This window comes from Culex pipiens, chromosome 3 (genome assembly GCF_016801865.2).
Source record: "Culex pipiens pallens isolate TS chromosome 3, TS_CPP_V2, whole genome shotgun sequence".
NCBI lineage: Eukaryota > Metazoa > Arthropoda > Insecta > Diptera > Culicidae > Culex > Culex pipiens.
The window spans coordinates 157,686,398-157,711,379 of NC_068939.1; the positions used below are offsets into that span (position 1 = coordinate 157,686,398).

The following is a 24,982-nucleotide window of genomic DNA, read 5'->3' on the forward strand; positions in this document are numbered from 1 at the left end:
CCTTGATCTGCGTCTTGGGACAAACATTTCCGCCTTCTTCGCGATCGCGATAAGTCGTCCACTGGGTAAGATATTTCGGCAAGATGGTGAAAGAACTGGTACGACGGCCACCTTACTGCCGGGCTTTAGCTTCTGGCTGAGTTCTGCGAAATACCTCACATTTTTTTAGCATGATCATGATCTTCGACGGCCAACGGCGTCGATTCAAATACCGCGTCACCAGCAGACACTTGCTGTACTTGAACTCGGTCGCATCCGTTGAAACGTTCAATCCGATTGACCACGACGACCCGCTGCACTTCGTAACTTAACGCGATGGCCACTCGCTCGTTCGACGCCGTTCCTCTACTTGAACTTTAACGGTTTTAGGTCCATTCATCCGGAATGAATCACAGATTTTTCTAGTGCTGCGGATGCACGTACGGCATCTCCGGAACATTGTTGTTGACCGGTTTTTTGGCCTTTGCGTCATGGCCCTTTAACCGACAAAGCTCGCGGTTACAAAACAACCATCAACAGGGTTGTCACCTCGTTCGGGAGGTCTTTGGGCGAGGCAGGGTAAAGCTGTTTGAAGTCCTGAACTCTTGGTGGGATCTGGTGCAACCTGCTGCACGGTAGGTTCTCCGTCGAAGAGGCCTATCTTGTAAAGTAGGCTTAATTAATCACCAGCAGTTAACGCGATGGCTCCTATGATGTCCTTCGGTGGGGGAGTTGGCGGTGGACACGCAAAAGATGTTTTGAGGGAGTCTAGTTCCTTAAAGAGAAATAGGTACATAGTTGAAAAACCCTCAAAATTCACACTTAAGACGAGTCACATCGGAACAATCTTGATCGCAGCACGGTTCTTTGAGCTACCAAAATAATCGAATGAAAATATTCGAAGTGTCAACCCCCTTGGTTGAAAAGCAGTGAAATTCATAAAAACAGGCTTCATTTTTTTTCTTTCATTTGGATCAGATTACTAAGATGAGCAAATTTTTACAAAATCGGCCAATTTCGGCCGTTTTTATTTTTTGATTTTTTTCAGGCTCATATTTTCCTGTGTCAAAGAAGCCATTTTTGTCAATGGTTCACCCGTACAAGTCTCTATACAATTTTGGCAGCTGTTTATATAAAAATCTGTATTTTTTGAAGGAATGATAGGTTTGGTGCCTTGGGCAAAGTTGTGGGTATTGATGAGAACTATTCGGAAAAAATAGGTTTGCGAAAAAAATACAACAGAAAGGGTCAAACATTCAATATTACACCCATTGAAAATGTATGTCTTCACTCCAAAATTGTCAAAATATTTTTTTGCGGAAAGATCATAAAATTATAAAATGTTTCATTTATCTACATTGAAAATTAGACCATTAGTTGCTGAAATATTGGCATTAAAAAAGTGGTCCAATCCAGTCCAGATTCGATTATCCGAAGGCCTCGGAAAAATTTCTCTTCGGATAATTCAACCATTTTTTTTTTTTCTCTTGCCTTGTTGTTGATTGTTTAGTTTGAATATAACACCAAACATGCTCCAAAGTGATTTAGAATTTGAAATACTTAAAAAATATATATTTGGTATGCTAAGGGACAATCAACAACTCAAATTTGACTAAAATGGGGTCACAGAACTCGAATTTAATGTTTACAAATAGAAAAAAAAAAATACGAACAAAACAGTTTTTTGTTCGTGATTCGATTATCCGAAGTCCCATACAAACCTTCGGATAATCGAATTTTGGATAAACGAAACTTCGGATAATCGAGTCTGGACTGTATTGTAAATTTGTTAAAAAAAATCAGTGCTAATATCTACATAATAATGCGTTGTTTAATGCCCATGAGCCCATGGTGATTCGTTAAAATTAAAGATTTTTCTAAATGAAAATTATTTGTGATTTCTTTCTATTTAACCCTACAACCTACAACATTTGAAACAGTGAATATTTGGACAAATTTCCACATCGATTTATACACGTTTCACATATTATATTATTTTATTCTGGTATTTATATTTTGTGAATAGTTGGAGTACTTTTAGATATTAGCATACATCATCATTTAACCTAATATCTAAAATTATAGTTTTATAAAATGCCTCAAAGTTTAGATTCATCACCGATTTTTTAAATGTAAGTTGTGGTTTAATTCTATATCACATAAGTTCCTTTGATTAAAGATTCAATTTTACATCCATAATTAACTTTTGGAAACTTTTTTGTGTAAATTTTCATATCTCTCCAAAAATTAAAATTTTTTCAAGAAAAAAAAATAGCGAAACACAAAACGTCCATCATTAAAGCTCAATAGTTGCCACTTTTGGACCAATAAAAATTTATAAAAAAAAAATGGAAAAAAAACTAAGGGAGATAAAAAAGTCATTATTTTAGTGAGGCAAAGTTAATTATCCTGACTACCTTTCCCGTGTACCGATTTTTTTCGAGTAGTCCACATCATAACCTACACCTCTGCCGAAGAACCCAAATCGATGAGAAAATACTTTCGTTAGATACAGATTTTCAAATATTTGCATAGATTTTCTATGGACAGCCCGAAATTAGTGTGAAGATGGTCAAACCAATGATAAAAAAGTGCTTATTTGGACAAATAAAAAAAAAAACAAATACAAAAAAAAACATTTTTTGTGAAATTGTTGTCAGCGTATACCGAACCATGCAAAGATTATCGTTAGCAACCTTTGCTAGCTTATTGTAAATGTTTGTTTCAATTTTGATAATTGCAAAAGTTTTCTGGAGAAATGGTCATGGGTAAAATATGATATTTAGATAAACTAATAATGGGGTCGTTCTCCGCCAACTCACACAGCAGTTGCCCCAACCCCTCTTCGATTTGCGTAAAATTTTGTCCTATGGGCTAACTTTTGTCCCTGGTCACGAATCCGAGTTCGTTTTTTTATATCTCGTGACGGAAGGGTGGTACGACACCTTTCATTTTTGAACACGCGAAAAAAACATGTTTTGCACAATTTGCAGTCTGAAATGGTGATGAGATGGAAATTTGGTGTCAAAGCGACTTTTATGTAAAATTGGACTCCCGATTTGATGGCGTACTCAAAATTCCGACAAACGTATTTTTTAAAGACAAAATCATTTAAAAAAGTTTTTGGTATTTTCCGTAACTCAACTGTATTTTTTATTTTGCAACATGTCATTTCAAGGGAAATTTAATTTACTTTTCAAATCCACGTAACCCAGAAGGGTCATTTTTCAATTTGAACAAAATTTTTAATTTTAAAATATCTTGTTTTTTAAAAACTTTGCAAGGTTATTTTTAGAGTGTGACAATGTTCTACAAAATTGTAGAGCAGACAATTTGAAAAAAATGATATGTGAACATAAAGAAGTTGCTTGTAATAATCACGAGTTATCGCGATTTTACGATTTTTTTAAAGTTACTTTTTGCGTTCCTCTTTGTTTCGTTATTCGTGTCTGTGGCGGGTGACGATGAACTGCCATGTTCGACGACGACCATCTTTTTCAACACTTTTTTTTTCGTAAATTCGCGATAATTATGTTTACAAAGTTTACATAGCAAAATTTTTGTAATTGTCTGCACTACCACTTTGTAGAACATTGTTACAACCTGAAAAAAAAACCCTGCAGTGCTAAAAAAAACACGAAAATTTAAAATGAAAAATTTTGTTCTAAATGAAAATATGATCCATCTGGGTTAGTGAAGATTCGAAAAGAACATCAAATTTTCCTTAAAATGACATGTTCGAAAAAAAAAATATAATTGAGTAACGGAAAATGTTAGAGTTTAAAACAAATTATTGAAAAACATGTATTTTTTCGTATGTTCAAAAATGGAAGGGGTCGTACCGCCCCTCCGTCATGAAATATCAAAAAACTGACCTCGGATTCGTGATAAAATAATTAACACATTGATGTCATCTCACAAAACGCAAAAAAAGACACGCCCTCTAATAGAAGTAATAATTCGTTTTTTATTCTCTCAGTATTTTACACATAAAAGGACAATCGGTAAGACTTAAAACAAAACTTTACAGTACAGAAGCCGCAATTTTGTGTAGCATTTGTTCTCATTTTCTTACGAAAAGCACTCGCGCACCACACACACACAACTCACCAACAGCTAAATTGGAAATCCTATTTTCCAGCCATCGTTTCACGATGCTTATTTTTATACAAAGCCGTTGCACTTTGTGTGCTCGCACGTGTTTAAATTCCAGTAAAACTAAGTCACGCAGCATCCATCCGCGATTGTAATCATCAAAAACATAATTATAATAACGGGTTTTGTTTGAAAAAATAGTAATAAAAAAGGCACTTTTTGAAATCTCTCGCTCTCGCAAATTTTGTTCGCATTGAAGGGGGGGTGGGACCAAGCCCGGAAAAGCAGCTCTTCTAGACGTTCTGGATCGGTTTCGATTCCTGCTTGGGCGGCGTGCTGCTGCCACTGCCACCGGTGATCTTGAAGGACGACCGGCAGGGCAGCTTCACCTGGAACTTGGCGTTCGGCACCGACAGGCAGTACGACTCGCTCGGCCGGGTATCGTACATGGCGCGCTCGATCACGCCCAGGGCGGAGCTGGTCAACACGTCGGCACTGTACTGCGTGGGGACGCCTTCCTCGTCGGAGATGGCTGCGGAAATGGGATTTGAGGTCAGAATTTGGGACAAATCGAGATAATTAATGTTCCACTCACTGTACGGTATCGGTGCCTTGAACAGCGCCTCGGCCGGCACTCCGCGCGAGTCCAGCGTGACCACACTCACTCCGTACGGCTTCAGCTCCTTGCGCAGGGCGTCCGCACAGCCCTGCACCGCGTTCCGGGTGGCCGTGAAAACCGTCAGCCCGTCGTCCTCGTTGCCCGACCCCAGCAGAATCAACCTGCCCCGGGTCGGCCTCAGCAGTCCAATGAAGGCCCGGGCCGTCCGCAGGCAGCCCATCACGTTGTTCTTGAACATGTTCTCCCACTGCAGCGAGTCCTGCGAATCGATCCGGCCGCGGTACACCGAACCCGCGGTGTTGATCACGGCCAGAATGCCCCGCTCGCCCGCGTTCAGGTGGATTCCCATCGCTTCGGCGGCCTCCCGCAGGATATCCTCCCGAGTCACGTCGATCCGCAGCGGCACCACCGAGCCGGGCACGGGCGTGTCCGAGTTCTCGCGCATCTTCATCCAACCCTTGAGCAGCTTGGCCGGCAAGGATTCCACGGGATCCTTCATGCCGGCAAACACCCGGTGGCCTTTGCTAGCGAAAAAGGTGCAAATCTACAAAAGAGAAGAGTTACAGTCACGAATCTTCCAATATCCAAAAAGGAAGTCAAAACCGAACCTGTAGTCCCAGTGCGGTGTCGGCGCACGTCACCAGGATCGACCCCATCTGGGCGGGACCGTGGCCATCGTTCCGGGTGCCGCCCCGCACCTTGCACAGCAGGTAGAGCAGCAGGGCGCCGGCAATCGAGAACAGCGCGATCAGCTGGATCGTGAGCACCAGGGCCGTCTGGGCCTCCATGGTTGCGGACGACGACGGCGGCAGGCCGGGCCGGGTGAACACCTGTTGAACGAGAGGAGGAGAAGAGATGGAAGAGAGTCAGTGATTGTTCAAATAGTTCTACTTGCTTTATTGAAAATAATATTCTAACATTGAAAGCTTTTCTCAATTTTGATATTATTTTTTTAATAAGGTATTTAAATTTAAAAAAAATGAAAACTTGTCAAGCGTATTGTACCATGGCATGAATAAAAAAACTTTATTAAACATTTTGCCTTGATTGTATATCAAGAGATAACAATAAAATTTAAAATAACAGCTAATTAATTTAAAATTGCCGAAGCTAAGCTTTTTTCGTCCTTTGACTATTGATGGAAAACAATGTTACAGTGATGAAAATTTTATCAAACTTAATGTAAAAAATGAAAATTATAACTATTTCTGACTTATCTTTAAAGTAAATTGTGCAACAAGTTCCCAAATATTTATTTAATGTGTTGCATCGAGTTGCATACAACACTTTTTGCATAGCACAGCATAGGAATACGGGAAAAATTACGGGTATGTACCACGCTGTAGGGGATGCCACAATGGTCAACTAATTTTCTCACTTTTTTTTTCTTAGGCAATTTGACTATTGCCCGGAAAATCAAAAATATCTGAGAACGTAAATTTCAACACTCCAAGGCTACTGTTTTTATATTTGACTGATAAAAAATTACAAAATCAATTAGAATTTTTATTAATTTTGGCTTTTAAAGTAAAAGAATGCAAAACCCTACAACAACTTTTTTTACTTGCTATGTTAAGTAGAATGCACATAAAAACTATTCTCAAAGAATTTTGTTTTCAAATTAGAATTATTCAAAGAACTTTTATTATTGCAAAGAAGGCAAAACCAGTTTAATTTTCAAGTCCCAATCTTTTTTTGTAAATAAATGTTAACTATCATTTCATAAACTACCAATGTTTAAAAAAATGCATATACTAACAGATTCTCATTTTGTAACTTAATCTCACCGAAATACATGAAAATTACTCTATAAAAAATGTAGACATTCATGTTAAAAAGTATCTTTTCTAGTCAATGTTTATGCAAGAATTGCTAATGCAAAAAAAACTCAAAATAGATTGATATCTATATTGAGTTTTTTTTTAATAATTCAAAGAACTGTTCTTGTATGAATAAATGCAAAAACCCATAGAAAATTTTATTTTTTTGACAAGAAAAAAAACATCTCACGAACAAACAACTGCTCATGTTCGTAAGATTGCGAAAAATAACTCATTTTAAACAATAAGGCCGTTGCAAATATTTTTCAAAGTTTATGTCGCCCCCCCTCAAAATCGGTTCAAAAAATCAGGGGGCAAAAAAAATAAATTTTTAACAAACTTCAAAATTTGAAGGGAAATTGAAGTCTAACCAACTGAAAACAATTAGAAAAGCATTTTCCTGCATTTAAAATCATATTTAGAATTTCTGGGATCGATCAAAAATATTTTCAATTTTTGTGGAATTCCAATGTACAGCACCGCAAAAAGTTTTTTTTTCGGCGAAAAAAAAATCTCTTCAATAATTGGATATTTTGAAAACTAATGATTGCGAAACAACTGGGCAGGTGTAAAATGCATTTTAAAACACTTTTTTCATTCAAATGTTGAGAAAATAGCTTGTTATTTAAATTTTTATTTTTTTTTTATTTTTTTGCCCCCCCCCCCCCCCTCGACACAGACCAGAGTCGAGGGATATAAACTTCAAAAAATATTTGCAACGGCTCAACTTCTAAAATAAAAATTATTTTCTAAAATAATTCAAAGAACTGATCATGTTTGCAAAATTGCAAAAAAAAACATGGGCATATTTTTTTAAACCAATTTATACCAATTTAACAATGTTGTTAACGATAAAATTATCGAGACTCGATGACGATAACGATAGTTCTATTGTTATCTCGGGATGATAACGATAATCTATCGTTATCGTTAATTCTATCGGCGATAATCTTATTTTCAGAGTATTTAAAAAAATACTCTAATTAAAAAAATGCAATATGGGTATCAAACGAAGCGAAATTTGGTTTTTTCACATTAAAAGAGTTTTTTTTTAAATACTTAAAATTTTCACAAAATACCGTTTTTTTTCGAAAGTACTTAATTTTTTTTTAATTTGCGAACTAAGTAAAATTTGGTTTGCTTTTTCACATTAATAGAGTATTGTTTTTGTAAAATACTAATTTTTCACAAAATACCGTATTTTCCGAAAGTACTCAAATTTTCATAATTTGCAATATGGGTATCAAATGAAGCGAAATTGTGTATGCTTTTTCACTTTATTAGAGTTTTTTTATTTGTTAAAAATTAAAATTTTCACAAAATATAAAATACACATATTTCCAAAATTTGCAATATCGGTATTAAACGAAATTTGTTTATTTTCACATTAAAAGATTTTTTTTTGAAAATACTAAAATTATCATAAATTACCGTATTTTTCGAAAGTACAAAAAAATTGTCAATTTGCAATACATATGGGTATCCAACGAATTAAAATTTTGCATGCTTGCAAATTTGAGTACTTTCGTTTTTGGTGAATATTTTTGTATAATCCAAAAAAAACCATATAGCATGTTTTGAAAATTTGATTATTTTCGAAAAATACGGTATTTTGTGAAAAATGGTAGAACCGGACAATGTTTTCATCAAAATATGTGAGATCTGGCCTTTAAAAAGTGTATAAATAACACTTAAGTATTTATAACTTTTGATAGGGTTGTCAGATCGTTTTGGGCTCGTTGGAAAAGGTCTTTTAAACACCTTTCTAAAAATGTATACAAAACCACCCTTTTTACAATCTTCCGGACTTTATTCGAAATCGTTTTTTAGTATAACTTTTGAAGTACTTTTCTAAACTTTTTAATATTAACTAGGGTCTTATGGGACCCCAAGATGGATCAAATGTCGAGGTCGAATAAAGAAGTTCATTTTTCGAGTGATTTTATAGCCTTTCCTCATTGAGGTGAGAAAGGCAAAAATAGGGTATTTTGTGAAAATTTTAGTATTTAAAAAAAAAAAAAACTCTACCAAAGTAAAAAAAGCATACAAAATTATGCTTCTTTTTAAATCCCTGGAAACATTAAAAAATCGAAAATAAAAATCTACCTTTTATGGTAATTCAACTTTTAGTAATGAAAAGTGAAATAGAATAGTTTTTTTTCCTGTCCCTTCTCAAGATACAGATTTTTGATTATTTATAACCATCAGTACAAAAAAAAAATCGATTTACATTGAGGTTTTGCAGCGCGCCTGTGTTTCAAATGTAGGTGGCGCCAAAATGAGGTTACTTGCCAAAAATCCTATTCATTTCTGCTGGATTGAAGAACAAAATCGCTTATTTCTCATGATTTCCTGCATCAATTTTAATAAAACTGGTTGCAAAAGACGAGAAAATTTGTTTGCTTTAAAATAATGAACATCATTTTTTGAGCGCGCAAAAATTTGTGACCTTTTTCTTTAAAAAACATGTTTTGGAACACGAAAAAATGAGTTTCCCCATATTGAGGTTTTGCAGCGGGACTGCGTTTCAAATGTAGGTGGCGCCAAAATGAGGTTACTTGCCTAAAGTCGTATGCTTTTCTGTCGATTAAAGAACAAAATCGCTTATTTCTCATGATTCCCTGCATCAATCTTCATGAAACTGGTTGCAAAAGACGAGAAAAATTTTTTGCTTTAAAATAATGAACATCAACTTTTAGGCGCGCAAAAATTTGTGACCTTTTTCTTTAAAAAACATGTTTTGGAACACGAAAAAATGAGTTTCCCCGTATATATCAATGAAATAAACAGTTATATAGTTGATAACAGATGTGTTAACGTATATTCAACAATTTGTATTGATTTTTGACAGACTTTCTTGCCAAATAGTCCAAATTACTATCTTTTTCTAAATCTACAGTTTTCTCATAGAAAAATCAAACAAATATTGGAAAGTTATACACCAAATTGTTGGAAATAATTTTTCTCATCCGAATCCGGCATAAGTTTTATAAAAATGTTGATTAGGAAGGAAAAAACACATTTTTTTCTAAAAATCATAGGTTTACGCTATTTGTTCATAGGTGGCGACACGCGTCTTTTAGCTTTGCTGCAAATTCTCTATATATCAACGAAATAAACAGTTATATAGTTGATATTGTACGATCAGTTCCTAGCTGGACTCGGTCACTGGAAACGACCGGCGACTCAGTGACCGACGAAATAGGCGGCGGGCCAAATGCGGGCATAAAAATTTCAAAATCTCTTCCCCCCTCACTTCGTCTCACCATCCAGCTGCAGCTTTGTTGACAAACAAACGGAGCACGCGGTCGCATGATGGCGGCATCGAGCCAGAATTAGGGGTGATCATGTGATTAAAAATGAAAGTTTTTTCAAGAAAAATAATATTTTTCCGACCGAATAAAAAAAATTGCGAGCATGTTCAAACAATTTTTCCTGATGTCGGAGAAGTGATAAAAAAGCAAAATTTTAATCCATAATTTTTCTATAAATTGATTTTTTTCACTCTAACTGGGAACCCCTAGGTCTATCCACGACCGTTTCCAGTGACCGTGAGAAGATGCCAGAAAATCCAGCTAGGAGCTAAATCCACAATAACAGATGTGTTAATATTCAACAATTAGTATTAATTTTTGACAGACTTTCTTGACAAATAGTCCAAATTACTATCTTTTTCTAAATTTACAGTTTTCTAATAGAAAAATCAATGTTGGAAATAATTTTCCTCATCCGAATCCGGCATAAGTTTTATAAAAATGTTGATTATGAAGGAAAAAACATTTTTTTTCAAAACATCATAGGTTTACGCTATTTGTTTATAGGTGGCGACATGTGTCTTTTAGCTTTGCTGCAAATTCTCTATTGGCATTCATAAGCCAAACGATATGCGACACCTAGTGTTGAGTAGCAAAACAGAGCGAAGAATGTCGATTGAAATTTCCGCCCTTTGAGGTTATGTATGCGAATTCTGTTTTGTTAAATTCCAGCGTTGAAAACAACTTTTGAGCAAAAATTCGAGCTGATACTTTGTTAACTTTTGATGCTCTATAATTTTAAACAATATTATTTTTTCAAAATTATTTTTTTTTTTCAATTTTTTTTATTGCGTTAATTCATAGAGGGCAAAGAGTTAACAATCGTACTACTTGAATTTTTTCTCAAAAGTTGTTCTATGAGCTGTAAATTCAATTTTAAGTTTTCATTCCTATGTAACCGAACAGCGAAAATTTGAATCGTCATTCTTCGATGCTTTGCGCCATCTGTCAGAATTTTTGAGCTTTTGATCGCGAATTCGCGATTATAAGCTCAAAAATTCCGACAGATGGCGCAAAGCATCGAAGAATGACGATTCAAATTTTCGCTGTTCGGTTACATAGGAATGCAAACTTAAAATTGAATTTACAGCTCTTAGAACAACTTTTGAGAAAAAATTCAAGTAGTACGAGTGTAAACTTTTTGCCCTCTATAAATTAACGCAATAAAAAAAATTTGAAAAAAAATAATTTTGAAAAAATAAAATTGTTTAAAATGATAGAGCAGCAAAAGTTAACAAAGTATCAGCTCGAATTTTTGCTCAAAAGTTGTTTTGAACGCTGGAATTTAACAAAACAGAATTCGCATACATAACCTCAAAGGGCGGAAATTTCAATCGACATTCTTCGCTCTGTTCTGCTACTCAACACTAGGTGTCGCATGTCGTTTGGCTCTTGAACGGCAAAAAGTTTACACTCGTACCACTTGAATTTTTTCTCAAAAGTTGTTCTAAGAGCTGTAAATTCAATTTTAAGTTTGCATTCCTATGTAACCGAACAGCAAAAATTTTAATCGTCATTCTTCGATGCTTTGCGCCATCGGTCGGAATTTTTGAGCTTTTAATCGCGAATAAAGTTACATGAAACATTAGTTTGCTTTGATTTGGGTAGGTTATGATAAAAAATAGCTTCGAAAAATAGAACAGTTGAAAGTTTGCCCCATTTTGTCAAAAAAAAAGATAAAGTTGACAAATTACGTATGAAGACGTTCACTTTCCTAACGCAAAAAAGTTACGCAATAAATCAGAGGAATCTGCCAACTCTCTCATCAAAAAAGGCCCTAACGTCCAACTCCCTTGATGAGCAATTTGTTTCGCGTGAAAGTCGTCATCATTTGATGGTGGCGCTCCACGAGGTGTAAACCTCTGCTTTACTTAATGACATCCTCGCAAACGTCCACTAATGAGGAATCTACAGTCTACACCCATCTTCAAGCTAGCTTCAAACAGTTGCTGCCCACAACAAATCGTACTCAACACCGCGCAAAATTGAGCCATTGTTTTGATGATGCACTTTTGCTGTTTTTATTTTGCGCGCGAAAAACTCCCCATCAAACGAGTATTGACTCAAGTGAGCAGCCGCCGCACTCACCGGAGTGTATGTTTTTCTAGTAAATTGGTTCGAGTTTACTCAAACACCTATGCTGGATTGACGAACTTTTTTACCCCCCTCAAATGCTTTAAATGCTCCGGAAAGTGCACTCAACTCTTGTTCGCCGCCATGCTTTGATTGAATAAAGCGCAAAAACAAAGATGTCGCCACCGTGAACTGTCATTTTGCGCTCGCGCGCGCGCTCTTTATTATTTAAACGCTACACATGCAAAGTCCGGACAGAGAGTGGCAATTAACGCCTGCATGGGCGTAATTAAAGATGTTTCGTAATAAGCTTTAGCACCCTTTAGCACGACTTTGAAGTGGTGGTAGCAATAAACTCATGGAACAAATCGTGAGAGCAATTGTCAAACAATTGCGTTAAATCAGTCGCTTTGCTGTTTAGAGGAAGAGGAGATTAGGGTAATTATGCAAAACCTAAATTTCGGAAATGCGGTTGTAATCGACACCGATTTAGTGGCAGCCTTAAATCTTGACAGACTTTGGAATATATCGTGTCGTTTGGCATCACTGCGCGTGGAGCCAAAATAAAGTCGGTTTCTGAAAAGTCGCGGCCAGTTTTGATCGCAATTTATAATGAGGCCATTGTTTGAATGCTTGTTCTGACTAATATCAAATGTAAGGTAGTCGAGTTTAGCCAGGGACGGAAGGAGACCATATAGTGATGATTTATTAGTGCGATGACGGATTGATCGTTGTGAATATTCATTATGGTAACCTTGGCCGTGGAGGACGATATTATTTACTTTGATTTAATATGGGTAGGTTGGTTTGTGCGGCGAACGATAAAAGAATATTATATTAGGTTCATATAAAGATTTGAAAAAACATCAAAACAGTGAAAACGTTAAGAAACTTGTATTAAGGTTCATAGAAATTGAATTATTATGAACAAAAATTTCAACGCTTAAAAAATTGTTCGGAAATATTTTTTTTTTTTGAAGGGCAAGGGACTTACCAAACAACTTTTTTTTGCGAGCATCTGAGCAACTGATTAGCTGATTCTATTTAATGTAGAATTGAAAGATGTTCTTATACAACAATTCCATTTAAAACGTGCATAAACCGATAAATAAGTTCTCCAATCGGGCTCAAAATTGTTCTGAGGGCTGCTTGGCCAAAAAATTGGATTGTGAGTTGAATTGAAATAAAAATTTTAAACTTTTTTGAAAAAATATATTATTGGCCTACAATTCTCTTTTCAATATTGAAGAATGGCGACATTATCTCTGAAAAATATTTGAAACGACCAATAAATAAAAACAAAAATGTTCAGTCAGATATTAAAAAAAAAAAAAACAAAAATAATAACAAAATTGGTATACCGGTAAAGTTATTTTTCAGTAATGTACAACAGAATTTTACAAAAAATCAAAATATTTGTGATTGATCCCAGAGATGCTAAATATGATTTCAAACACAGGAAAGGCGTCATCCAAAAAGTATGTCACGAAAAAATCGGCCAAAAGCTTGCTTTGTATCTAATAAGTAAGAATTTGCAAAATATTGAAGTTCCTGCTGAAAAAAATGTGACTATATAATAAGGGGTGACATTGGGTCTAGGGGATGAGTTTAGGTCATACAAAAATGCAGAAATTTGTATGACCCAATGTCACCCCCTGACCCAATGTCACCCCTGATGACGGTACTTCTAAATAATAGTAAGCAAACAATTTTAGAAAAGAGGATTTAATTTAATTGTGTACATTTCGAATTAATATTATGCAATCATAAAAAACGTAGCGTGGCATCACAGTCTCGCAACCCCCCCCCCCCCCCTCCCCCTTTCGTCACATGTTGAAAAGATCAACCAAATATAGCTTCAATACAATACAATCAAACTGTGGGAATATAACAATAAAAAATCCAGAATAAAATTCTGAAATATAAAAAAAAAACTTTTGTATATCAGCGACAAATCCATGTGGTCTTTGTTGCTTAACATCTATTTTAAATTTCGTAAATAATTAGCTAAGAGATTTCTAGGCATGTTAAAAAAAAGATTCTGAAATGGTTCAAAAAGTTTTCGTAAGTTTTCCATGTATTTTGAAAAATTAAAAAAAAAACTATGGTAAATTAAAGAATGTGCGAAATCCAAATTTCGTTGTTTTATAGTTTTCGAAAGTTTTCCACGATTTTTTTCAATATTTTTGGGAAAAAAAGTCTAGCTGAAAATTCAAAATTGCGTTATTTTAGTAGATGTGTAAAATGAAAAATATAATGAACAATTAGAAGTGCAACTTCACTGTTCAGTTGGTACACCAAACTTAACTCTAAATTTTATGAAATATATTAAATAATAAATTATATTTTAATTCCTCTACCTAAAATCTGATAAACATTTTCTCCAAAAAAAAAAATTCTCTTAATTTTTTTACTATCAATTCAAATCATAGGTAATTTTTTTTACCGTTGTGTTAATTCCGCTTGTGCCACATTCTTTGCTAAACTATTTACAATATAAAGTGTTTAACATACATTTCCAACTCGAGCATGTGCTCTACGCAATTTTTAAACCAAGTCACAGAGGGCAACCTCAAACACCCAGTCGTGCCTCCTCGACATTGGCACGCTTCTGCGCGGACTTCACCCGGCTCAACCACTCAGTCGAGTTCAAGTTATGTATCGTCGACGACCTGGTGCGAGTTGTCGGTTATTATGTGAGCTCTCCTCGTAGTTGGTGTGCTTAAAGGTGTTCAAACGTCTCGTTTGATGATAATGAAATGCTTTGAAATTGCTCATCACAAACCGGATTCTAACATCCATTATATCGATGGAAGTATACTAATAAATTCATAATGTCATTGTCTCATCGCGTATTCATTAGGTATTCATCTCCAGCGTTCTCACCGATGGCTATGAGATCATTCTGTCTAGAATTTGATCGAAGTTCTCTTGATTTGTTCGCACAATGGAAAAATCTGTAATTGGAAAATCACGAAGTATAGTGAAGCTTCACTTATCTGGCATCTCGAAGCATTCCGTGTCCACTCCTCAGCCAAATACCTTCCACAAACCGATAACCACTAATTATCGATAATTGGAAACTGAAACTTGTGGGGCACGCAGGCCTTAAGGCGCAGCACCACTGTGTCTGGAAGGTTCCACACGATAACACATTCCGCCAACCGTCGCCGATTCACTTCCTTTTCTAACCTTGGACGAATCCGAGCGAGCGTGAAGTTCGAACCATCCAAAATATAATCACTGGGGCGTGCCATCGACATGCAGCAACGCAAAACAGTTTAACCTTGGCTGACGACTTCGGGGCTTAAATTTGTCGTAAAAGTTGCTCGACCAGAACGAAGATCTATTTTTTTTGGGGGTGGTGCGGAACCTTCGCCTTGATCTCGAGCCCCAGGAATGAGCTTCCACAATTCGCAATCTGAGCAGCGTCAATCAGCCAAGCACGCTGGTTGAGGGGGAACCTTGCAGTAATTGGTAATAATCGTGAAGTGGATATCTCTAGGCTTGGAAGCTAATTTACTACATTCCATAGCACGCTAGGTGGGTAAGCTGTTAAGCTTAAGGTGTTGTCGAGGGAAAAAACTGTTTAAAGTTAATGAACAAATCAAGGTGTATGAAGAGACAAGGATTGTTTGTACTAGGGAAATTATAAGAATAGTAGTTAGAAGAATATATCATGATAATCGAATGCCCTTATCAAGATCATTGCTTATGTATTAGTAATATTTTCAAACAAAATAATATATTTTAGATTTTTTATTTGAAAATTCTAGAATAATAAATCATTAGATATTTTCATCAATTGATTTTATTCGTAAACAGTATTTTTAAACTTTGTCAAATAAATAGAAAAAATTGTCGAATAAATATAAAATTTATAATGAGATCAATTCTCTGAGATTTAGGTAATTCGATTTTTTATTATTTTTTAATCCGGCTGAAACTTTTTTGGTGCCTTCGGTATGCCCAAAGAAGCCATTTTGCATCATTAGTTTGTCCATATACTTTTCCATACAAATTTGGCAGCTGTCCATACAAAAATGATGTATGAAAATTCAAAAATCTGTATCTCTTGAAGGAATTTTTCATTTTTTATTTTTTGCACACTCTGGAAATTTCTGTAAAGTAGACAATTGATGTCCTCTAAAACATATCAGAAAATAAAAAAAATAAAAATAGTGTTTTCGCAAATCAAGTTTTAGTAACAAAAAGTGAAATTAAAAATCACCAATAAATTTTTATCGTGTATCATTTTTTTTCAGTGTAGTCCTTATCCATACCTACAACTTTGCCGAAGACACCAAATCGATCAAAAAAATCCTTCAAAAGATCAGATTTTTGAATTATCACACATCATTTTTGTATGGCAGCTGCCAAATTTGTATGGAAATTTCTATGGAGCAACTAATGATGCAAAATGGCTTCTTTGAGCACCGAAGACACCAAAAAAGTTTCAGACGGATAAAAAAATACAAAAAAATAAAATTAAAAAAACGATTTTGTAATTTCTAAAAAAAAATAGAAGATATAATTATTGAATTCATATGATTGAGACAGGATCCAAATGATAATTTGCTAAATAATTAACTATTCAGCAACATATTTTAAAGACATAAACCTTAATTCAAGGCCCAATTAGCTGCAGCTAAGCTTCACTTCGTGACGCAAAGGTATTTCTTCCCAATCCAATCCCCCCATTTTTGCATAACCAAAACCGTTCATCCCCAACTCAACCGCTGCTGTGTAAACCTCGTTTGCAGCCTCTCTACTCTAAACGGTCTTGATCTTCAACTTGAACACGCTTCATGCGAACCACACCCATCATCGCTTAAACTCTTCATATACCTGGCCCAGCCTAACCCATTAAATGGAAGAGTCGTGTAAACCTTTTTTTTTGTCTCCGCCGGCCGGCCCCAACTTGGGATTGAGGAACCAAATTCAAGAACAGTTTTGTTATTGTTTCGTGTTATTGTTGATTTTTTTTTTATTTGCGTGCTCTCTCTTCACCGAACCTTAACCACACCGGCGCGCCGGCATCCAAAGTCGTGAGAAGAATCTCCGTATGGATGCTGCGAAAACGAACCCTCTACCTCGAATGCCGACCCCCCTAAAGGTATTTTGAACCAAGTCGTCTTCGGAATGGTTAACCCTCAACTAGTCAATTTTTTGGGTTTTTTTGACGTGTTTTATTTTTGTTGAAGAAAAATTACAAGAATAACATACATTTATTTCGCCAAAGTTTAATGAAACTCAAATTATTGACCTTTTGACATCAAAAAAGAATCATTTATGTTTAAATCTTACAGCTTTTTTCTAACAATTCAAATGTACATTAAATTGTTTAGTTTTTTAAGGATAATTTTGATATGACAGTTGAGGGTTCACCCATTCAACCGAGCACTAAAAGTTGGAACGTGCACGTGAAAAAAGTTGAATAGACCAGTAACAACAACGTGAAAAAATGGCGCACACTCGCGGAAGAGTCTTTTGTTCGCACAATTTAAAACCATTTTGTACTTGTGCTCTCTTCGGGGGGAGGGAAGATATTTTATACGAACACGAATAACACACAAAAGTTTAGGCACGAGGAACGGTATTCTACACACACGTGAGAGGCGACTCTGCAAGTTGACTTTAGGTTTTTGGTCAGAGGAAGATCACTGCCCACCATTGAAAAAACGGCTAATATCCACTTTTGGCAAAAACGAGATATTAGCACCAGGCTGTAGAGGATGTTCCAACGCATCTCCTGGAACTTGAATTTCACTGAAATAGTGTTTAGACTTGGCTGCCGATGTGATAAACCAAACGACTAATATGCCACTCTTTTAGGAAATTGCCTTGACGGAGATTTTGTGACAAACACTAAAACACGTTTTTCTCGGAATACTTGATTTGGCATAATAGCCAAATTTTCAATTATGGGCAGATCAGGCATTGATTGTTTGAATTTGTTTTTTTTCCGTTAGATGACCCCATTTAACATCATTTTTTCAATATATTTTTTGTTGTTGTTTAAATTTGGTGATTTTATGAAGAAAACCAGCCAATCCATAATTTAAACAGAATTATTATTTTTTCTTGTTGCAAAATAACCTAAACTCGAATTTCAGCATAATTTTAAAAATTCTTGAAGCAAAGTGTGTCAAACTATTAAACTCTTTATTGTATTTATAATTTTCTCATCAGAATGCAAAATCTATAAGGACTCATAAAGCATTTTTAATACGTTTCTTATCTGTTTTGTTAGCCCAAAATTTGAAGATGATTGAAAAGTTTCAATGTATTTATCAAAATTTCGAAAATATTCTTCGCTGTCAGTAATCAAAGGCACCGGCAATTTAATGGGAAGATTAAAATCCAATTTAAAAAAAAAAATGGTCTTAAAAAAAACATTATTATTTTGCGTTATTTTCTCCAAATTTTAAATCTCGATTAACTTACTGCTTTACAGCTCGAATGAAATGTAGGTACCAACCTGAAATGAAAAAAATAAAAGCAAAATTTAATAAGCGTTCAGCACTGAACATTCATCGAATAAATTAAAATCCCAACTTTCGTTTTCATTGACTTAAAAGAGAACCGCAATTATAATCCACTCACTTGGTATTCCGGGCCCAGCAACAAAATTGGTAGCCAGCTGACCAAAAATGTGACAACTGACAACCCAAAACCAACTCGCTTAAAAATAACAGCAGCGAAAAAAAAAACATATCAACATAAACCCGCCGCGAGCACTTTCGTTTATTGTGCACCGAACCCCTTTTTTGGGAAACGCATTAACACTCAGACCACATTTTTAACCGAAATATTTTAACCAGTCCCTGGGAAGACCTTCGTTCGCTTATTTGATGGTTGGAATTTTTGTTGGGTCTTTAGTAAAGTTGGGTGAAATTCAAATTGCAACAATTTTTTTGATTTTGAAATCACCTTTTTCTACTGGTTTGTAAAATCTTTTTTAATTTTATAAATTTATAATATTTCCGTGTGTTTAAATATGTCAAAAAACAGTTTTTTAGAGCAGTGTGTTTCCACATCAAATAGTCGACAGCTGGCCAAAAAATATCAAAGCAATTTCGACAGTCGTCCTCACGACCTTCATTAAAAATGTTAGCCTGGTACGAGGGATGTATAATTATGCAAGAATTGAGCAGGGAACAAGGTGGTTTTACTTGACATTCAAATGAAAATGAGGAGATGGGTTTCTAACTAAGGGCTGAAAAAGAAAGATATTAAAAAATTAGCGAGTTTCAAATAACATGACATGTGGAAAAGTAAAATTACGTCAGCTTGTATTTTTTTACATCTTAAAAGCTTACCAAGGACATTGCTTTGGGCTTTTGTCAATCAGCTCTTGTTGATATCTAAATAAGGTGGATGAGGGGATAAATTTATTTTAGTAGCAATCCATACAAAAATGGAACGTAAATTATCGAAAATCTGGATATTTTGAATAAATTTTATTATCCTTTTGGTATCTTCGGCAAAGTTGTAGGTCTTGACGAGGAATGTTAAAAAAATAGGCAATCGTTTTTATTGCCTAATTTTAAATTGACTTTATTTTTTCCAAAAATAAAACTATTTCCCGAAATCAGTATTTTTATGATTTTTGCAATGTTTTAGGGGACACAAAACGCCACTTTTGATTCGTAGAGAAGTACGACCGAAGTAATGCGTTTTTTTTTTGGTAAAAGATAAATCTCGCCGGTTGTTTTTTTGGGTACAGTTTTAATCGAATTTACAACCTCAAAAATTAATTTACAGACATTTTGATAAATTTCACCCCTTCTTGGAGATATGGCCACGTAAAGTTTTATTTTGATAAAACTGCAGTTCTTCGATTTTTTTAATAGTACCGATGAGTAATCATTTCTAAAAAGCATTTTCGAAAGATTCAGAAAATTTTGTCTAAGAAACATTGGAGGTTGGACCTCTGGCTGAGATACAGCGATAGAAGAAAAACAAACAGGAGAATTTAAGTTTTTAAATTCTTCCATTTTCTAACACCAATATCTCAACAACTTAAAGTCCAATTTTCTAGAATTTTTTTTTTTAGGTAGGTTCAACAAATATTTTTTTTGTTTGATTTGTGCAATTTTCTGATCTATTGAAAATAAAATATTTTGAAAATTTCGAAATCATGACCAACATTACAAAAGGGTGCAATATTGAATAGCTAAACCTTTTTGTACACAACAAAAAAATGTGTTAATTTGGAAGGTGTAATCTGAAAAAGTGTAATTACAACGAAAAGTGGTAAATTTACATTTTTCAGTGGTTGAACTTCAATTAAAATATACATTACGCGATCAAACCTGGCATATTTTATTTTATTTTTACTTTCTGAAAGTTTAAAAAGTGGAGATTTGTGTAAATTTAAGGCTGGTACAAATTTTATTTTAAGTTTTTGTCTCCCCCCCTCCCCCCCCCCCCCCTTGAAAGTTGGTCCGAAAAATCAGGGAGCAAAAAAATTTTGTTTTAAAAAAAACTTTAAAAAAAACAAAATGTACAATCAGATGAAATTAATTTAAAATGGATTCTCCTTCGTTTAGTATCATGTTTAGCATGTTTGGGTTAATTTAAAAATCACCTGAATTTTAGAAAAAAAATGATGTTCACTATCGCGAAAAGTTTTTTTTTTCGTTAAAATTTTTGTTGTCGTCAAAACTTACATTTTTTGAAAACTTATGTTTGCAAAACAACGAAACTAGTGTAAAATGCACTTAAAAACACTTTTTGCATTCAAATGTTAAGACTATGGCTTGCTATTTCAATTTTAATATATTTTTATTTTTTTGGCCCCCCCCCCTCGACCCTGGCCGGAGCCGAGGGACAAAAACTTTGAAAAATATTTGCATCGGCCTAAGAAAAACTATTGTTATTTCGAGGATTTTTTTTGTATTTTATACAAATTAAGTCGCCAAATTCTAAGCACTCAACTTTCCTCGTTTCAAAGACTTAAACATAATCAATTAAATAACGATAAACCCACCGTGTGAAGGCGTGGAACGCATCAAGCTAATTAAATAAGCTTAATTCCAACTATCACGCCAAGTTCCCGGCCTCTCTTTATTCATGCACTGTTACCGTGGGGGAATTTTTCCTTCTCTTCGTGGCTGCAACAAACAAATCTGGTACTAGACGTGATTAGCTTAGTATAGAGCATTCCGCGATGCATTCCAAAAAGAAGCCAGACCGAGAGGCGTTAATCTGTTTTTCTCCCTCACTAAACTCAATTTTGCGATTTTGAGGCAGCAGTTCCAGGAAGAAACACTTGCCGTTGGTGTGTGAAATTTTAATGGGTTTAGTCTAGATTTTTGATGGGGCGATTAGGCGATTGCTTGTTCGCGTGTTGAACGTTTAAAATGTGGTTAGATTGTTTAGTCAAGATAGTTTTTATGCAGCAAATAAATAAAGAAGTCTCTTTTTGTCTGTGACATTTTCAAAATCCACGCTCGTAATTCGAACCTGCTACTGGAATGCGCTTCCAGATCGTTTGCGATAAGTTAGTATTGCTCTTTCACTTTCTTTTACTCCATGTAACTGCAACCATGTCCCACTCCTTTTCGTTTTGTTGACTTGTTGGTTGGTTTAACAACTGTATAGTAGCAGCGAAAAAAGTGCATCAAATTGCCAATCAAAACCACAAAACCACACATCGTGAAATGTACACACTCTCCTCACTTTTCTCTCTGGTCGCAAAAACACATGTGAAAAAGTTAACTCATACACACACTCACGTAAACATTGGATTTTGGTTTGCACTTGTTTGTGGTTTGACAGCTACACGGTAGGGAAACAAGTCGAATAAAAATAAAATTTAAAAATTAATTTTGAATACATCAAAAATGATACTTTTAATCACAGAACAAAGCTCAACTTTCAAATTATTTCCATCAGTGCATGTCATTTTTTCGTTGGTTATCAACAGGAGAAAGACCTCACACCGAAAACATTGAATCATTCGTCGATTTGTGGCCTGCGCCAATGTTTGGTTTGTGTACTATTTTTTCTACTTGTTTGTTCGTTTGGTTTGCCAAAAACCAGCATGAATTGACAGTGCCCCTACCAGGGCGTAAACAGACAGTTGGGAATGCTTTTTTTTAAGACTCTTTGGGGCTTGTCGGTGAAGGTGCCGCAAGGGGGCGCTAGAGAATGTCCATGCTGGGAAAATAAACCTGTTTGTTTGTTGCAGAAAAAAGGTAAAACGTGATACTTGAAGTGGTTTTGATTGAAGAACGGTTGGTTATGTTTTGCTTTTTTGAAATCACAGTTGGAGAAATTGATTTTTTTGTATAGGACTTAACAAATTCAATCCAAAGGTTATGACATTTAACAACTCCCTTTCATTTTAGAAAAAAATCCACAATCGATATCACATTAATGTAAGAAAATGTTTTTTTAATTATAGAAAAAAAATTACCTTCAGTCGAGAACAGAACACTTATGAAGTCTGCAAGTAGTAGACGAAATACGTATCTGTCAAGATATCAAAAATATATAGCGGAATTAAAAATCTCTTAAAATGATATGTTCCATTTTTTTACAGTTGAGTAACGGAAAATGGGAGAGTTTTTAAAACTTTTTAGTGTTTTTATTTTCGATGAAAAATACGTTTTTTCGAAATTCTAAGTACGCCATCAAATCGGGCGTCTAATTTTACATAAAAGTCCCTTTGACACCAAATTTCTATCTCATCACCATTTCAGGCTGAAAATTATTGATTTTTTCGCATGTTCATAAATGAAAGGGGTCGTACCACCCCTCCGTCACGAGATATAAAAAACGGACCTCGGATTCATGATCAGAGACAAAAGTTACCCCTTAGGACAAAGTTTCACGCAAATCGAAGAGGGGTCGGGGCAACTTTTCCCGATTTCGTGGGAGTTGGTAGAGAATTACCTCAATATTTAAATATTTTATTAAATTTTCATTACCAAAAAGACCCAATCAAATAATTTTCAAAGTTTATGTAACCTTCCCTTCCCCCACCCCCTTCGAAATTGGTTCGAAAAATCAGTGTGCATTTGTTTTTTTCCAAAAAACTTGAAGATTTCAATGGAAATAGAAGTCGAATCAACTAAAAACGATAAAAAATGCCTTTTTGCCTTTCTTACAAAAGAAAGGTTTAAGGTTTGCTTTTGGAAAAACGCTTTTTTCAGAAATCTTAAAAAAATCGTGCACGGCGAGGATTCATCCCAGGAAAAAATCCTATTACTAAATTGAAGGTTTAGATGCGCTCTTTCGATTGAATTTTGGCCCGAAACCCGGAACTCAAAGTCTGATTTTTGAGAGCTCTTTTTCTGAAATACATGAGCGATGTCTGTATCCGCTCTTAAAAATTTGTGTCTTCCATCACTGGAAAACCGCTCGTAAAACCCACAATTTTTATAAGTCAGATCTGTAGCCGTGGGGTCGGAGACGAACATTTTATTTTTCGATTCACAATTTTCGACCAGTAAATGTGGTCAAAGCCATTTTTAGAGGTATTTTTTGGACTATTTTACAGATAACACTATCCAATTTAAAGAATTCAGTTTCAAACAAAAAGCCATTCGAAAACATGCGCCATAAACTGTTTGGGCCCAAAATTTGAAGCTTTTCCAAAATGTATTTCCAGAGACATAGCGATTTTAGTGTTTTTCGTCTTATTTTTACCCTATTTTTTCCTATTCAATTTTTGGATTTATACAAAATCATATACTGAACATCAAATTCGAAGTCCCGGCTCGTTCTCGCTCGAAAGCTCGACAAGTCAAGTCGAAGCTTCAACGCCAGCGCTTTCACGCTTGCGCGTTTTACGCTGCGCGTGAAAGTGTTCTTTCTGGCTTCTCATAATAGATCGACAAAGTGCAATAGCGATACATATTTTTTTATGTTAATCATAGACTAACAATAAAGACTGAGTACCCTTTTTTTTCTAATAATTTCAATCCAATATGTTTTTCTTAATTAAATTTTATATCTTGCGACAAATAATGTACCTCTGAAATTAAAAAAAACATTGCATTTGATGTCTAGCCTAAAAAGATTCGAAGCTTTAGGTAAAATTCTCACTGAGTGGTATCATTATGTTTCTGAAAAATTAATTACACCAATATATTTCTCGGAGTTTCATCATTTTGTAAGAAAGGCTCTATTTCACCTCTGGTGATATTAAATCGGGTTTTTTGCATTGATATTTATATAAGGCATGTTTGTGCTCGTTTAAAAATATTTTGAACTTTTATAAAATTACAATGTACAGCACCGCAAAAACTTCTTTTTCTCACAAAAATATTTTTTTTGTCAACACTTAGAAATTTAGGAAACATTTGATTGCAAAACTACAGGACAGGTTTACAATGCATTTTTAAAAACTTTTTTCATTAAAATGTTAAAACCGTGGCCTGTAATTCATTTTTTTAAACTTGTTTTTTTTTATTGTATTTGCAAGAAAACCTATCTTAAAAAAAACGATTTCAAAACATTTAAAAGACTTTCGGGATACAAGCAAGACACTTTCAAATTAAAAAAAAGTCAGGCGTGAAAATATTGTTCATATAATTAATTATTTAGTTCAATTTTAAGTTCCAGAATAATAGTTTTTTTAAAGATTTGATTTTTTTAATTTATTGCTTATTTTTTAATGTTTTTGAATGTCCCTAAGCAGCGATGGATGAATCATCATCAAAAGAAAATCTTTGAACGTTCATCAAGAGAAAAAATCCGAAGGGAAGGTGGCTCTCATCTCTCGCGCACGAAAGATTTGTAAAAAGAATCTAAAAAAAATCATCATCTAATTTTTCGACATTTTTTCTTTTTCACTACGACACTTGCAAGTGTAACGGCAAACGTTGACAAATGACCGGTCACTTTGTGTAGATTTACAATGGGTGTAAACAAAGCGAAATAAATAACTTTAAGTGGTGCTGACAAGGAAAGTCACAAAAAAATCATCATCAGATTATCTTGGAGTTCGGCAGCGATTTTCTTTTGCGTGATTTGCCTCCTCTCTCTTTTGCGGATGAAGAAAACTAGCAAGCGAAATTGATTTTTTGGCGATTATTCCATCCCTGCCCCTGAGACTTAAGGTGGTT

General features: G+C 34.9%; 1 protein-coding gene across 2 annotated transcripts in view; it reads right to left on the minus strand.

The window, feature by feature from the left end:
- Positions 1-3,923: 3,923 nt before the first annotated feature.
- LOC120414530 (uncharacterized) overlaps positions 3,924-24,982 on the minus strand; it is a 60,801-nt gene continuing 39,742 nt past the window's right edge. For both annotated transcript variants that reach the window (XM_039575742.2, XM_052710065.1), the window contains exons 3-5: positions 5,302-5,523; positions 4,670-5,237; positions 3,924-4,606 (exon numbers count right to left, since the gene is read on the minus strand). In XM_039575742.2, the coding sequence (XP_039431676.1) occupies positions 4,368-4,606; positions 4,670-5,237; positions 5,302-5,481 (987 nt within the window). In that variant the 5' untranslated portion in view covers positions 5,482-5,523 and the 3' untranslated portion in view covers positions 3,924-4,367. The remainder of the gene's footprint in view (positions 4,607-4,669; positions 5,238-5,301; positions 5,524-24,982) is intronic.